The 16,686-nt window shown below is 43.7% G+C and overlaps 1 protein-coding gene across 2 annotated transcripts in view; it reads left to right on the forward strand.

Moving 5' to 3' along the window:
• Positions 1 to 16,270, forward strand: part of MTMR12 (myotubularin related protein 12) — a 62,094-nt gene extending 45,824 nt beyond the window's left edge. For both annotated transcript variants that reach the window (XM_036926596.2, XM_036926597.2), the window contains 7 exons: positions 423 to 547; positions 1,976 to 2,054; positions 3,417 to 3,487; positions 7,069 to 7,241; positions 9,137 to 9,304; positions 10,238 to 10,399; positions 13,384 to 16,270. In XM_036926596.2, coding sequence (XP_036782491.2) covers positions 423 to 547; positions 1,976 to 2,054; positions 3,417 to 3,487; positions 7,069 to 7,241; positions 9,137 to 9,304; positions 10,238 to 10,399; positions 13,384 to 13,950 — 1,345 coding nt within the window. In that variant the 3' untranslated portion in view covers positions 13,951 to 16,270. The remainder of the gene's footprint in view (positions 1 to 422; positions 548 to 1,975; positions 2,055 to 3,416; positions 3,488 to 7,068; positions 7,242 to 9,136; positions 9,305 to 10,237; positions 10,400 to 13,383) is intronic.
• Positions 16,271 to 16,686: the final 416 nt, after the last annotated feature.

Here is a 16,686-nt window from a genome sequence, read left to right on the forward strand (position 1 = left end):
GGTAAGTGGCTTGGTGTCTGTAACGTCAACAGTTTCCATATCTAAGTTATGGTATATGTCACTGTCCTATTCTTTTTTAAATTTTCTGCGTGTTTGAGATTTTGCAAAATAAAAAGTGAAAAAAGTCCAAAGTGGATAAATTAAAAACAGAAAGGAGTAGACTTTGGAGTTAACCCGCCTTGGTTCAGATCACGGCTTTGTCAGTTACATACTGCACATCTTGGGCTGGGAAGTTCCACTCCCCCACCTCTATTTCCATCGCCTGGGGCTAGCAGCCTTCTGGGAGGCCTGTGGGTGAGGATTAAGTGGGAGGAGACCAAGGGAGCTCTTCACAGAGATTGCACATAGTAAGTGTTCAGGAGAAACGAGCTAGTTCCAGTTCACATCTGCTTTTCTAATGTCTTGTCACTTTTGATACCTAGAATTTACAGGACCATCCACAGGCCACCCTATGAGACTGTTAAAACTGAAGACCTATCAAGCAGCTTCCTGTCCCTGCAGGACGTCCAGACCGCATACTCTAAATTCAAACAGCTCTTTCTGATAGGTGAGAAGAATGCTGAGCAAAAACTTTCTGTCACATGCCACGTGGATCAGGTGAAAGTTGGTGCCTTTTCCCTGGGTTCCGCAGAGGCTTGTGGCCATGAGGGTTGAAGTCTTGGAATGGAGGGGCTGGTAGCCAAGGGGCTGGCGGCCACTGCCACAGTCCGCCTCCGTTTTCCTCCAGGCTTTTGGCCCTCTCTCCCTTGCCGTGGCAAAAATACTCCCCTGCGCTCCCTTCCCCAGACACCGGGTGTCCAGTGTGACCTGGGGGCTTCCCCCTTTGAGAGTTGTGGAACTGTGCCATGCCTGTATTCACTGGCCGCTCGCAGTGATCCATAAAGCAAACGACCTGTTTGTTCACATCCTTTCCTTCTGATTGAACATAGATGTTTTTCTACAATGTAAAAAATTGAGCTAATCAGAAATGTACAAAGTAGAAAATGAGATATGCCATCCCAGCCACCTCCACTTCCCCGCCCTGGCTGCCGCTGTGAGCAGTTTAGAACTTGGATCATATTTAACCAAGCTAAGTTGCTTATTAATTCTATTCATTCTTAAATGAGTCTTTTCCCTCTGAGATTTGTCATATTTGTAGGTAACTTTTCCTCACTTGAACTTCTCAGCATAACAAATTCTGCCTAACTTAGGATTCATTCACTCATCAGCAGACATTTATTGGATTTCCATTGTGTGTGCTCTGTTAGGCATCGCACAAAAAGATGAACAGGACACCAAGGGAAGCAGAAGTACACGCTCCTAACTAGAACACATTGTGATGTTTACTATAAAATAGGTTTATTAAAAAGCAGGGACCTAGTGGAGAGAGAGTAATACATTGTACTAATTGTTCCAGGACTGAGATCTGGCACTTCTGTTTTCATCATCCAGGACTTGTAGGGGTATCTGCCTTTTCACTGATTTGTTTGCAACTTGGAAATGTACTAGTTCTGTCAGATCCAGGACTCTGTACATCCTGGTGGGTTGGGGAGATTGTGTAGTGGAGTGCATGGGAAATGTGTGCTTAGGATTGCAGCAGAAGCCAGGGCTCCCCATTAGGCCTCTGGCATCAGGACGTATCCTGTCACTTTTTCCACTTGTAGGGACAGTAACCTGCATGTCTATTCTCTCTGCCCAGAGCAGCTGCTCTTTTTGTGGAGTTATAGGCTGTGTTGTGGCTTTGGATACTTATTTAGGGTGCTTTCTGTTTGAGCAATAAAAATTGATTTTGACTGCCACACCCTTCCTGGGGAGTACAGCTCAAGAACCATTTCAGCTGAAGTATTGAAACGTCCTTTACTTAAGAATGAAAGACTTGTGCTGGGATCGTGCAGTTGAAGTGTTCATCTGAACAGCGCATTTGGGTAGCACAGGTGTTTTGTGGCAGGCCTGTCAGTGAATAATGGCCTGACTTCTTTCCTCCTTTCTCTTTCAGATAATAGTACCGAATTTTGGGACACAGATATAAAGTGGTTTTCTCTATTGGAAAGCAGTAGCTGGCTTGACATAATCAGGTATTTCAAACCATTGTTTTGCTCATGAATAAGGTCTCTCATTCAAAGTAGTAAAGCAGATTGACAAATTAGCTGTTTTGTATTTCATAGTTAAATATTCTTAGATTACATGTTCTATTCAGGATTCAGGTGGATTTTACATTTGTTATTTAGTATTTCTATGCATGTTTGATCAGAGTTTATAGCATGCTACCTGCTCACAAAGACATCTACTCTCTAGACCATAGACTAGGCATTGAGAGGCTACAGAAAAGGGGGTGCTGTAACCCAAAATTCTAATTGAGGCAGCCTGCTGGCCTCTGGGGAGGAAATGGGGGATTGGGAAAAGGAGGGATACTGACTTTTTACTGAGTACCTTTTTGAATTCTGTGTCTTAGGTGTATATTATTTATTTAAAAAGTTTTCATGATTAATGTCAATTAGTCATTTTGAGTTTTGGAATTAAGCTAAGATTCCCAGAGATAGAATTATACTCCCTTTCTTACTTCATAAGTTAAATAGCTCCTCTTTGTTGCTGTTAAACACTGGAGAGCGCAAAGGCACAGACCAGAAGTGATGGTCAGGGGTGTGAGACCAGCTCTGACCCTACCATGCTTTTGGGGAGAGGGAAGAATTCCTTTACGCTAGCATGACGTGCCTGCCAATTCTGCCAGTGGGCTTGTGGAAAGGGGCCTCTGCCCTCCGAACACTGACCAACAAATATATTTTAGAGAGCCTGCTGTGTGTCCCATAATTTGAATATATAATTGCAAACACTGATAAATGTTATAATGAAAAGAACCCTTTTTTCTTAACCAGATGAAGGGGCAGGGGCCTGGGAGGCAGCACTGTAGGCAGAGAACAGCATACATGAAGTCCCTAGTTCTGAGTGGGGAAGTCAGAGCTGCAAATAGCGGCAACATTCTCAAAGGGGGTAGTGTACCTAGGGAGAGACAAAAGAACCCCTGGCCATATGGGATCTTCTCAGCCATACTGACAGCAATTGGCCCGTGAGCCTGAATTAAACAATATGAACGTGCAGCACAATTTCCAGATAAAACCCTTTATGGGTCTTAGTGGGTGGGACTCCCTGGCCACACTCAGGTATGAGTTCTTAATGAGGATTTCTAGTTTAATAATCACCTAGGAGCATTTTTACATCACTTTCAGGATTCCCTTGTGAAATTTTAAAGTGTCTAGATACTGTAAATGTCTTATAGTATCTGAATAGTGTCAATGGTAACTTGCTTTTCTGGGGGATTTTAGCATGAAAAAATAAATGAGATGATCTGACTTGATCTTCAGTTTTCTATTTCTAAATTTCTTAGTGTTTTGAAACCAAGCCCAGGAACTAATTCCCGTTTTTCTTATCTCTTATTTTAGGCGTTGCCTGAAGAAAGCAATAGAAATCACAGAGTGTCTAGAAGCACAAAACATGAACGTTCTTCTTTTAGGTAATTTATTTAAAGCACAAAGAGTGGTCCCCACTTTCCTTCACTTGAGATTCAATTTCTGTGTATATAACTATGTGGTTGGAAATGTCTTGTAAAAGTAGCTAATGTAGAAATCCTTCCAATTCTTTTTCACCCTAACTTCGGAATCCTTTGCACTGGATTTCAGTGTTACAGTTTAAAAATAAATTCTTTCATTTGGGACTTGGCAACCTATTTGCAGCCCAAGAAGGAATTGTTTGTTATCTTTACCAAAGCTCACATTTCCTAATGTTTTGAATTTTGTTTCATATTAATTTGGCTAAAGTTAAAATCTTTTGATAATCCCTTTTATATAAAGAGACCCATGGATGGTTTAATTGTTATTTTTTGTTGTTGTTGTTGTTATCATTAATCTACAATTACATGAAGAATATTATGTTTACTAGGGTCTCCTCTTCACCAAGTCCCTCTCACAAACCCCATTGCAGTCACTGTCTGTCAGTATAGTAAGATGCTGTAGAATCACTACTTGTCTTCTCTGTGTTGCACAGCCCTCCCCATGCCCCCCCCACATTATACATGCTAATCGTAATACCCCCTTTCTTTTTCCCTGCCCTTATCCCTCCCTCCCCTCCCATTCTCCCCAGTCCCTTTCCCTTTGGTAACTGTTAGTCCATTCTTGGGTTTTGTGATTCTGCTGCTGTTTTGTTCCTTCAGTTTTTCTTTGTTCTTATACTCCACATATGAGTGAAATCATTTGGTATTTGTCTTTCTCCGCCTGGCTTATTTCACTGAGCATAATACCCTCTAGCTCCATCCATGTTGTTGCAAATGGTAGGATTTGTTTTCTTCTTATGGCCGAATAATATTCCTTTGTGTATATGTACCACATCTTCTTTATTCATTCATCTACTGATGGACACTTAGGTTGCTTCCATTTCTTGGCTATTGTAAATAGTGCTGTGATAAACATAGGGGTACATCTGTCTTTTTCAAACTGGGCCACTGCATTCTTAGGGTAAATTCCTAAAAGTGGAATTCCTGGGTCAAATGGTATTTCTATTTTGAGCTTTTTGAGGAACCTCCATACTGCTTTCCACAGTGGTTGAACCCATTTACATTCCCACCAGCAGTGTAGGAGGGTTCCCCTTTCTCCACAACCTCACCAACATTTGTTTTTGTTTGTCTTTTGGATGGTAGCCATCCTTACTGGTGTGAGATGATATCTCATTGTGGTTTTAATTTGCATTTCTCTGATAACTAGCAATGTGGAGCATCTTTTCATGTGTCTGTTTGCCATCTGAATTTCTTCTTTGGAGAACTGTCTGTTCAGCTCCTCTGACCATTTTTTAATTGGATTATTTGCTTTTTGTTTGTTGAGGTGCATGAGCTCTTTATATATTTTGGATGTCAAGACTTTATCGGATCTGTCATTTATGAATATATCCTCCCATACAATAGGGTACCTTTTTGTTCTATTGATGGTGTCCTTTGCTGTACAGAAGCTTTTCAGCTTGATGTAGTCCCACTTGTTCATTTTTGCTTTTGTTTTCCTTGCCCAGGGAGATAAGTTCATGAAGAAGTTGCTCATGTTTATGTCCAAGAGATTTTTGCCTATGTTTTTTTCTAAGAGTTTTATGGTTTCATGACTTACATTCAGGTCTTTGATCCATTTCGAATTTACTTTTGTGTATGGGGTTAGACAGTGATCCAGTTTCATTCTCTCACATTAATTGTTATTTTTATATCTTTGTGTTCGACCACCTTGTGCAGTTACCACAGAAATTTTGTGGTCCATGATTTCCTTTTCTTAGTGGGCTTAACTTACCATACATATGGACAGAACATCAACTTTGAGAATGTGTAAAAGCAAGTGTAAACCACTGTGCAACAAAGAGTGTTGCTGGAATTGGTTAGATTGGGGCCAAGATATTATGTCTGCTGTTTAGAACATTTAAAATTTCTTATAGTCCCACACTTCAGTGAATTAGATCATCTCATGCTCTCATCCCACAAGCCTTCATCACTTCTCTAACATGCTCCATGACTGCGGACATTTCTCTCCTTTGGACAGACTGGTAACCGTGTCTGCCAGTGGCTTCCACACTACCTGATTCTGTCTCACTGGCTTAGATTTTAATACACTGGCTGAATACCTACCATGTGCAGAGCCCCCGTATACTCCTGCCTTCTAGAAGTTTACAACCTAATGGAAGCATTGACCTGAGCATGTTACTGAAAAAGATGTAACCAGCAATGATAGCACTGAGTACTGAGTATCTGGTGAAAGGAGAAGGGACAGTGGTTGGGGTCTGCTTGGTGGAAGTGCCCAGGGCCTGACCACACTGGTCCAGGGCTACAGAAAAGGCTGCCTGAATCTTTGACTGATGTAACCGAGAGGTCACTTGCTCCTAGATGAACTACTGAGTTCTCTCTCATCTGAAACCTCATTTTCCAGCCCCTCTTCCTATGACCCCGGGGTGTACCTGTCAACACCCTTCAGATGCAAGAAGGGAGATTCCCTTAAAAATGAAACTCGTGAAAACTGTTAGCACTAGGAAGACAAAAGTAAAATCTGTTTCTTTTAAACCCATGTGTTCCCATGGTTTAGGCTTGCTTCTCAGAAGAGAAAAAGCAGCACAGGGCTTTCCTGGAGCTGTAGTGCCTCATGGTTTGGGAGTTAGAATGAAAACATTTTAGCAGTGGAAGCACCTCCCTGCTTAGAATTCTTGTTTGGCTGCATTAAGACTAGCGCTAGCATCCTCACAGACATTTTTAAATAGCAACTTGAATCAGCTTTTTTTTGTAAGAGGAAACCATGGGATGTAGACCCTGACTTTTAGGATCTTAAACCTGTAAGGTAAATGCGTGGATGTAGATGTATGTTTTTATTCGCTGTGAATGCTAAACAGGCATGTGAGTGGAATTTCTCATCGTATGGATTTGTGTCATGCACTCCCAGCGTGGGCATGCTGAAGTGGACTGAGGAGAGTCCTTCCTCTAGGCTAAGCAAGGCGAAGCTGGCATCTCTGCACTCTCAGACAGGAATGCAAAGAGCCCGGAGCTGAGCATAAGAGCATTTGGTGCCTTCAAGCAGTATTACACTTTCTCCAAAGCAGAGGTAGTAGAGGAATTGGGGCTGCTGGAGAAAAGGGGCCAGAGGTACCTGCAAAGCAATGGAGCCTTAGAACAGTGAGTTCAGTGGTGGAGCCTTTGACATACCAGCTGAGAGAGTTTTGAACTTGATCTGCAGAGCCTGGCAAGTCACCATTATGTGTAGGATTCTGTCCTCATTCTGTGGCTCCTCTGCACACCCACATGCACACAGTGGACTTGCTGCATTTATTCATCAGTAAGCAGATCCATAATGAGTGTCAGTGTATGCTGGAACCTGTACTAGACAGGTTAGAAGCCATTTGTCAGTCTGACAACTTTGTTTCCCTATTAGCCATTGCCTTTAGGGAGTTGGAGCTTAACTGTCAGTAGCTGGCAGACCTTAGTTTTGGGAACCCCACTGTTAACTGCAAGTTCAAGCACTGTTTGCAGCTTTTTAACATTCACACCTTCTTTCCTCTCTGCACTGCTGCTGGGGCCCCTCCTAGAGGAGAATGCTTCTGACCTCTGCTGCCTCATTTCCTCTCTGGTACAAGTGATGATGGACCCCCATTGTAGAACCAGGGTTGGTTTCCAGAGCCTCATCCAAAAGGAGTGGATCATGGGTGGACACTGTTTCCTGGATCGCTGCAACCATCTACGTCAGAGTGACAAAGAGGAGGTGAGTGTCCTTATCTCAGAAATGCCTGGAATATTTGTCTTCAGATACAACTTTGCTGCTTGCAAAGTGTGTGCTATGGGCTTATTAGGAAGGCTGTGTTTAGTTCACTGTTTGAAGACTTTGAAAGATTTAAATGGTAGGAGAGGGATAGTAGTGTGTTCAGAGTCTTCTCTTCTAAATTGTGTTACACCAAGGGTGGATGTATATTTCATGGTGGGAATACTGATTTGTGAAAAATAAAAATTTAGCTCAGGGAGAGATGCCTATAATTTCTGCATAGTTAGTCTTTGCAAAAAATTGGATATTCAGAGTGCAAGTTTCCTACAGAAAATGCATAGTAACACGAAGTAAATTTTCCTTGCGCATAAACCTTTTCCAAGTATAGGGTTAATGCCATCCATTACCAGGGTCTTAGTGGGAGTGCAGTGGTGGCTGTGTGCCCAGTCTTTTTTGCCTTCTGGCTGTGTGACTTGCTCCAGGTCTGGGTGCTGAATTCAAGCACAGGAAGGTTAACAGTATCGTTCAGACAGTGGAAACGAGCCCCCCAGATTGTGGTGTTTGCCTCAGCCACAGCTGCACAACTCTTTGGCTGCATTATTGATGATTGTAGAAGGAAAAATGAAAACAGGTGGAGTTTCTTTAATTAAATCTGCAAAGCTGTCTATGCTAGTGCCTGACTCATGGTTTTTCTTTGGATAATAGCATGTCTGTCTGACACAGTATGCTCTGGGAAAAGAGAGCCAGGCTCTTGCCCTGAAGGGCTTGATGTGTGCCTGATTTGAAAGGCTGATAGGACTAAAAAAACACCATGGGCAGAGATTGCTGATACGATGTGGGGAAGAGTATGTTTCTGTTGATCTTGAGAAAATGAGGACTAACAGGCACCACATCTGATGGGAAGCAACTCCAAGAGCAGATCTGATGTGATCTGCTGTTCATGCAGCCTTTGGAGAAGTCACCCATACTTTCTGAGCCCATCTCCCTGACTGCACAATGAGGTTTGGATATTTTCCACTTTGTTTAATGATACTGAGCATAAGATGTGTGAATGTTGCTTTATAAATGTTTCTTAGCAGCTCAACATTGAGTATTGGGGTTTTGAAGGAAAACTGGGTAGTCTACCTATGATATGATTGAGTACTGGACTTTGATTCAAAGGCTAGATTTCCATCTCATGTCTCTCTTACAAGCTGTGCGTGGGACCTTGGCCAGCCTCTGTGAGGGAGAGACTGTAACGTGGCCAGCCTTACCCACTGTTGACTGGGAAGGATAAATACTTTGTGAATGACCAAGTACCCAAGAAACCTCCTATCTCTACCAATAAAGAGTTTGCCTCTGGATGGCTAATAAAGGAGGCCATCAGTTAAAAAAAATTGTGGAAAAAAATGTTGGAAACTCATTTTTGCTGCTTCTGCCTTCTGTCCTGTTTTCATCAGGAACCTCATTATAAGGATAGAGATGGGAGTATTGACAAAATTCAAAATAATTAACTACAGTTATTTTGTAATATAGTCAACTAATGAGAAGAATGGGTTTCATTTTTGGGGGGAGATAACATTTCACTTAGTTAGGGTTCAAAGCTAGTGTTCCCTGTTAAAGTCAAGTGTGAATGATGCTCTGTCAATCCTGACTGATCATGAAATTCTACTTATTTCATCTGTGAAATGTCTTTCATGCAGTTAGGTACCGACAAACGTGGATATTAATCTACAGGCCTGTGATTGCAATTGAGCACATTTGTCACTTGCAATGGGATGGAGTCTGATGTGTCCCAGAGACTGTAGTGCCCACAGTGGCTGCTGTGCAGCTGCTGAGATGGCTTCCACCTGCACTTGGGTGAGCTGGCGTGGGACCTGTAGTACGTGCTCAGTAATGTGTGTCTTGTTTTCACGTAGGTTCCTGTGTTCCTGCTTTTCTTAGATTGTGTTTGGCAGGTGGTACACCAGCATCCACCAGCATTTGATTTCACAGAGACCTACCTGACCGTTCTTTCAGACAGCCTGTACATTCCCATTTTTAGCACCTTCTTCTTCAATTCGCCTCGTCAAAAAGATACTAACATGGTAAGAGTCCCTGTTAGCAACCTGGATATTGAAGAAGCCCCTTCTCACAAATATGACTCAATATTGATGATAAAAGTGATATTTATGTAACACTGACTACACACTAGGCCCTGTGCCTCCTGTCTTCTGAGGTATTATATTTGATCCTCACAGCACCCGATAGGGCCCATTGCTGTCCCTGAGGAGCTGAGACATAGAGAGGCAAGAGTAACTTGCTCCAATAAATTCTGGACCCAGGAGCAGGTGTTGGAGCTGCGGAATTAAGCAGAATTCCACATTCTTGGTGAAGTTGGTTAGCCTTCTCTTGCACTTGCCTGATGCCTGGAGTTACTCTGAAGAGAAAGGAGATGAGGCAGAGTAGGGAAGCTAGTTTTTTATTTTCATCTTAAACCACTTTAGTCTCTCTTGTGGCTCCTGAAGGCTTAACTCTCTGAGCAGGCTCAGTGCTGCTAACCAGCCTTCTGTGGGGCTCAGGACTTGCTGAGCTGGCCCTGCAGGAGGGCTTTTACCAGATCCAGGCTGAAGAGGGAAACAGAAACTGGGCTTCTAGCCATGCAGGCTCTGTTTGGGATCCCAGCCCTGCCGCTGGCCAGCCCCATGACCTCAGGCAGTTCATTGCATGCTCTGAGCCCGGCTTCCTTAAATATAAAACTGGAAACATAATGGCGACCTCATAAGGTGGTTGTGAAGGTGCCAGCATGGCGGCTGGTGTATGCCCTGCTGGGAAGCAACGTGACCGTCCCACCCTCCCCTCTACCTGCAGCTGTTAGTGAACAAACACTGACAGCCAAAGCTTAAAAATGAAGTGCCCGAGAATGTTCGGTGCTGGGGTGGGGTAGGAGCACCCTTCCTGGTGCCTGCTGCTCAGCATGTGTGTGTATTTGCCTCCTCAGCCTCTCTGGAAGCCGTCGTGACCTGTGCTTGTTTTGGCAGGGTAGGGAAAGCCAGGATACACAAAGCAAGCCTTTGAATCTGCTCTCCGTGTGGGACTGGTCTGTACAGTTTGAACCCAAAGCCCAGATGTTGCTCAGAAACCCTCTTTATGTGGAAAAGCCCAAACTGGACAAAGGCCAGCGAAAAGGAATGCGCTTCAAAGTAAGATGTCCACGTGGCTAACCCCTTCATCTGCCCCCAGGGCCCCGTGTGTGTAAGGATAAAGGTTACATATGGATTCTGGAAGCAGTCTGCAGAGTTGAGATTTGAGGCAGGCAGGTCATCAGGGCCCATGTGAATCCTTTGCTTTCAGCAAATTAGCCTTTGCCCCGGTAAGACTTGGCCATTTGCTGGCTGCCGCTGGGGTCATGCTGCATGGAATTGTGTCCTCCCCTGCCTGGGTGTGTGCTGCATAGGCTAACTTGATTGCACAGGTTTCACTCTGTCTGTACCAGTATCATGGCTTCGGTAGAAGACTTTTCTTCATGAGATGTGTTCTATAATTTTTTCTCCAAGGTCCGGTCACTTACACAACTCCCCGATTGCTGAGGTTGTGCAAAAGCAGCCACAAACAACACTTAAGTAAGTGGACATGGTTGTGTTTCAATATTTACAGAAACAGGCGGCAGCCCAGATTTGGCCCATGGGCTGCAGTTGGCTGATCCATGCCATACACCACAAATGTCAAGTCATTTAAATTTCCCTTCAGATATTTGTTCCTGATTTTAGCAGTTACTGAAATCCCAAAGTTCCCAAACCCAAAATGATTTGCACAGCATTTCCTGGCCTGGAATTTCTCCCCCACTGTCCCCAGGCCCCACAAAGGGCAGAGCAGTGGTGGTGAATCTCAGGTTAGTCATACTTCTGATCCTACCTGCTCCTGAAGGGCTTCAGGGGGCCTGGCAGTTCCGGTGCGGGAGGTGACTCCATTTCTAAAGAGGCTTGGGGACCCAGATGAGCCAAAGCCAGCACTCACAGGGGATGCCAGGGGCTAAACAACTTAGAACTGTCGCTTTGCCCTTTCAAGGGTCCTCATGTTGAGGGGGGGGGGGGATGTTTCCCCTTTGATTCAGCCCCTTTCCTGCCAGCCAGACCAGAACTTCCCTGAGCTCTGGAACGGAGCTGTGCTGTGCCCCCTGGTGGCTGCACGCCCATTTCTCTCTTTGTCTTGATGGCAGGACTGCCACAGGCCAGAGGGGCAGTGGGCCTACCTCAGAGCTAGTGAGGCCTAACCGCTTGTTTTGTATGGGAGGTAAATGTGGCTCCACTTTGTAAGACTGGATTTCATTTCTCTGCCCAGATGCAGTTTTTCAAAGTGACCCTTCTCCTTGAAGGTAGGAGCAGATGGCCTAGGCTTCAGGTGCTGACTGGTATAAGAGGGTCGAGTAAAGAGTTAGAGATAGTAGCTAAAGTGGAGTTGGGGCTGGGGCAACAAGGAACTTTGAAGCCTTTGGGTTAGGAGACCAGCTGTCAGACTTGGGGCCCCTGGTTGAGTGGACAAGTGACTTTGGAGAAGTTCTGTAGAGAAGGAAGAGGCGGTGGCATGAAGTGCTGCTCTGTGAATTACTGTGTGAGGCCACAGGCTCTGCTCAAGTCTGTGGTCTCAGCCTTAGCCCCAGGCCTGGACCAGGATCAGGAGCACATGGGGCCTTTCCCACCCGGCCTATCTTGAATGCTCTGTTCACTTAAGGATTGAGAGAAAGGGCTTTCAAGATAAGTAGTGTTCTGTTAAGAGCCCAGACTCTGGAGTGAGACTGTCTGTGTGGCACAGATAATGCTAAACTACCTTTAGCACTTGGTAGCTGGGTCTTTGCAGATTACTTAACCTCTGTGCCTTAGTTTCCTCATTTGTAAAAGGAGCAATAGTAGTGACTTTGAGAATTGGATAAATTGAGAGTGGAAAGCATCGAGCACAGACCCTGGCAGGCAGTAAACACTCAGTGGCTGTTAGGTTCAACCTGTGTTCCCCAGTTCCCTGCCCCACCCGACTCACCTTGGTCACTAGTGAGAAGAAAGGCCGGCCGCTGACCCCTGGCCTTTGGCTCTCCTATCCCCAGATGGAGAATCAAAATCCTGGTTATATCTGAGCTGTGGTTTTGTGGATGATCTTGCTTTCTACTTATATTATTATTGTTATTCTATATTCCATAATGAGGAAATGTTTCCTTTATAATAAAAAATACTTTTTTTTTAAATGAGGAAGAACTGCTGGCAGAAATGTCAAGATTATAGGGCTAGGATGAACATAAAACTTGTTCTTATTTCTAAGGCACACTCCAGGAGCAAAAGAGTTGGGGAGAATCAGCTTCTCCCCACATTTCTTACCTTCTCCTTTGGGCACTGGGATCCCTTACAACCTTCTGGCCACATCGCTCATTTTCACAACCCTTTCCCAGTGCCCCCTAGTGTGTAACACCTTGCTTGGCTGCAGATAGAATTACCAAGGAGGGGGAAAAATGTAAATGCTGTCACATTTTCTACTCAGTGCAGCTTGTCAGACAAGAACATCTGGCCAAGCTGCCAGCTCCTCAAATTCTTTTTGCCTCCCACCTGTCCTTTGTCCAAAAGAATCTGAATGATTCAGGCTTAAACTCCTATTGGATGGCCACCTGCTGACCTACACAGTTACTTCATTAAAGAGATGGGCCCTTGAGGTAGTCTATACATATTCAGAATATTATAGAAGCTAAAACCCTAAAGTTCTCAAAGAAACTTTGCTCTCTTCAAAAAATGAATAGGCCTTACCCATCAAACTCCCCTAAATCTTCAGCCTGACTCAAGTTAAGCTTGTTCTTCAAAATTCCTTAGTGCCCCGTGGCGTGCCAGTGACAGGAAGTGGGGGTTGAAAGCATCCTTCTCTCTGTCACAGCCTGCCTTTCAGTACAGCTCCGTAAGCACGGGGGTTCACCCATGTGTTTATACAGACAGTGTGTACTGAACATCTGCATCACAGAATAAACAAGAACCCCCCTTCTCTCTGTGTGTTACAGCATTTTAATGAATTTGCATTCACATGGCAATTCTGATGTCTCATGACTCTTGTTAAAGCAGGATTATGCCCCCCTCTCCCCACTTTTTTGTTTTGGTGGTAATAGCTATAATGGTGCTCTCAGGCTAACCAGGGATCTTTGTGCTTTCCTTCAAAGCATCAACGGCAACTTTCCTTGCCACTCACCCAATCTAAATCGTCTCCCAAAAGAGGATTTTTCAGGGAAGAAACAGATCATTTAATTAAAAACCTTCTGGGCAAGAGAATTAGCAAACTAATTAATTCTTCTGATGAGCTGCAAGACAACTTTCGAGAGTTCTATGACAGCTGGCATAGCAAGCCCACTGACTACCATGGTCTGCTCTTGCCTCACATTGAGGGGCCGGAGATCAGAGTCTGGGCCCAGCGCTACTTGCGTTGGATTCCAGAAGCCCAAATCCTGGGTGGTGGCCGAGTGGCCACCATGAGCAAACTCTTGGAAATGATGGAGGAAGTACAGAGCTTACAAGAAAAAATTGAGAGACACCACAGCCATGAGGCCCTCCAGGCTGAGGCCCCCTCCCTGCTGAGGAATTCTGCCCGCCTGTCATCTTTGTTTCCTTTCGCTTTGCTGCAGCGACATTCCTCGAAGCCAGTCTTGCCCACCAGTGGTTGGAAAGCTTTGGGAGATGAAGAAGATTTGGCCAAGCGAGAAGATGAATTTGTGGATCTAGGAGATGTGTGATTTGTCTGTTCAGTGATTGTGAAAGAGGACTATTGGAGTCGGCACATCTGACCTCTGGGTTAGCACCTCACGCTGAGCTCACTGCTGGGCAGGAGGGGCATTCGTGCAGGGCTCTGTAGGAGGAAGCCTGGGGAAGAGCTGGTTCTCATTTCTATTTTTCATGGTCCTGAAAGACTATGCAATTCAAACCGTATCTCTAGTATTATTAATTGAAAGGAATTACTACTTGACCCATAATAGAATTGTAGCTGTTTTTTGATGGGTTAAGTATTACCCAGAACCTGCAGTGGCTGGTTTACTGCTGAAAAGGGCTTTTGGTAAGATATTCTTGGGCTCAGTACTTTTTTCAGATCTTTTCTGTGCCAAGGTAATTTATCCAGTCATTGGGAATAGTAACTGTCTGTCTAACCCATCTTGGTTTGGAGCAAGTTCAGCTTCATGTCATGTGTATGGCAAGTCAAAAGACTCAAATGAAGTATTAAGATGTGTGGCATTCATTTAAAGAAACCATAGCATTTTTCCTTTCTGTGTCCTCCTGCCTACAGAAAGGCTGGGGAAATGCCCCGTGTCATCCATCCTGGCATTTCAGACCATCCTCCCCGGCACAGACTCTGTCACTCTGTGTGTGGTGCGGGGGGCAGCCAACTCCCCTGCCCCCCACACCCCAGTTCATGTGTGCTGACAGCTCCTGGCCTCTGCCTGCTCTGTGCTGTGCGCCACAGTTCTTCCATGCTCCCGCCTCAGTGCATGTAGTCCTAGGATCTTGCTGCTCCCCCTTTTGGTTAAACTGGGGAGTCTCTTTGGTTTGCCCAGGGGAACTTCCATTCTCCGGAAGCGCTCTGTGTTTGAAAGTAACTGCTTTGCCTTTCCCTCAGCATGCCCAGCGAGCGTGTTGACACCTTAGTGACCTCAGTCCTCTGCAGCAGTCTTCAGGTGGTGTCTCCGGTCACCTTACATTCTGATGAGTTAGGGTCATTTTGAGGTGGCGTTCCTAGGGAATCAATGAAGCATAAATATCAGAAGTGATGATTATCATGTAGTACCTCAGCAATTTAAAAAGCCATAGAAGAAACTTGACAACTATGCCTGGTAACCTTCTTGGATCTGTTGACATATATTTTTTAAATGCAGGAAAGTGTGCTTTGTAAGGACCAGTTTTTTCATTCTCAATGGAACCCCATTATAATGCCACAAAATGAAGGAGGAAAAAAAATCTAATGTTAGAATGCTTCAATCGAATGTTTGCCTTTTATATACCTTTGTTCTCCAGTGTAGATCCCATTTGAGTATTATGCTTAGAAAAATTTAACAGTTGCTCAAGGGCAATAAGAAATTTTGAAACTATTGACAAAGAAAAGTTTCTCAGTTTGCACTGAATTGTCTTGTACGTACAAGCAATTGCTTTGCTGTCCTCCCTGTTCCACGTTGACACGTGAGCCAAGTTGGTGTGTTACGATGACAGAGGTTGGGGGGAGGGCAGGATTCGTGCATTGTGGACCAAACACATACCCAGTCTTGGTTGCCTTAAGGGTCACTAGTGAGGTCAGTGTTAGGCTTGCAATAGTGATTTAAAAATACAGTAGTTCATTAGCTATATTCACAGATGTTCTATGGGCCTTCTTAAATTAGCACTAACCTTCACTTTTCTGCCCCATTGCCTCCCAAATACACTGTGGAGCTAACTATTTTTGTTACCATATTATAACGTGAATATTTATGCAGTAGTCTCTTCAGTCTTAGGATCTTAGTAATTTTCATTCCAAAAACAGAAAATGCCCGGTGTGATGCTTTATACCCCACAAAGTATGGTTTAAAGGCACAAGGCCATGGCCCTGTCATGTGCATTGAAATATTTTTCTATGATTTTTTAAAAAAATCACAATAAAAAAATAAGCTGTTGTAACATGTAAGGTCATGAAAATTTATGTATTTATATTTGAAATCAGATTTCTATAAACTTGTATTTGTGTACAGAATTCTCAGTTTATATATTGTGACATTTTTATTGAGACAGATGTGGATTATGCTCAGCAGTAAAAGCTGAAACAAGACCATTTACTTCGTTTAACATGCACTGTGCGAGTTTGGAAATGTACATTAATTTACTGTGTATAATATCTTGAGTTTGTTTATACCTCCCAAGTTTTTACACTGAAGATAAATTAGCTTTAATTACGTTCAAAAAAAATTTTTTAAGGGAATAAGCTGTTGGGCTAACTCTGTATAAATGTGCTTTTTTCTGGATGTACAATGAAAGTTTATACTTGTATCTCACTGCATCGTATCTGATTGCAGAAATTAAAGCACAGTTTACAAGCAATACTGCATTTGATGGGTTGATGGAACATGGAATAATTACTGTTATTCAGTGTGTGTGTACGTGTGTGTGCGTGTGCGCGGTTGGTTGGCTATTGGTGGGAAAACAATCACCAAATATTTTAAGTTTCAGGTGGTGATAAAATACTGTGAAGAAAAATAATATAGGATAAGAGCCCTTATAGGCTGACTAAAAGAAAAAAGTTTTTTTAATCCCTGAAATTAAATATAACAGCCTCTGCTTTTTGTGGGGATATGTAAAATGAGAAATCTATAATTTTACCACTAGAAGAAATCCGAGTTCAATTAAGCCATGAAAGAAAAAGGGTTTTCTTCGTTTTGCCTTCCAGAGGAGATAAGTGAGCTGGCACTGAGTGAGGTGGTGTGTGAGTAGGATTTTTTCTAATTCGTTGGGTTAAC

This window comes from Manis pentadactyla, chromosome 2 (genome assembly GCF_030020395.1).
Source record: "Manis pentadactyla isolate mManPen7 chromosome 2, mManPen7.hap1, whole genome shotgun sequence".
NCBI lineage: Eukaryota > Metazoa > Chordata > Mammalia > Pholidota > Manidae > Manis > Manis pentadactyla.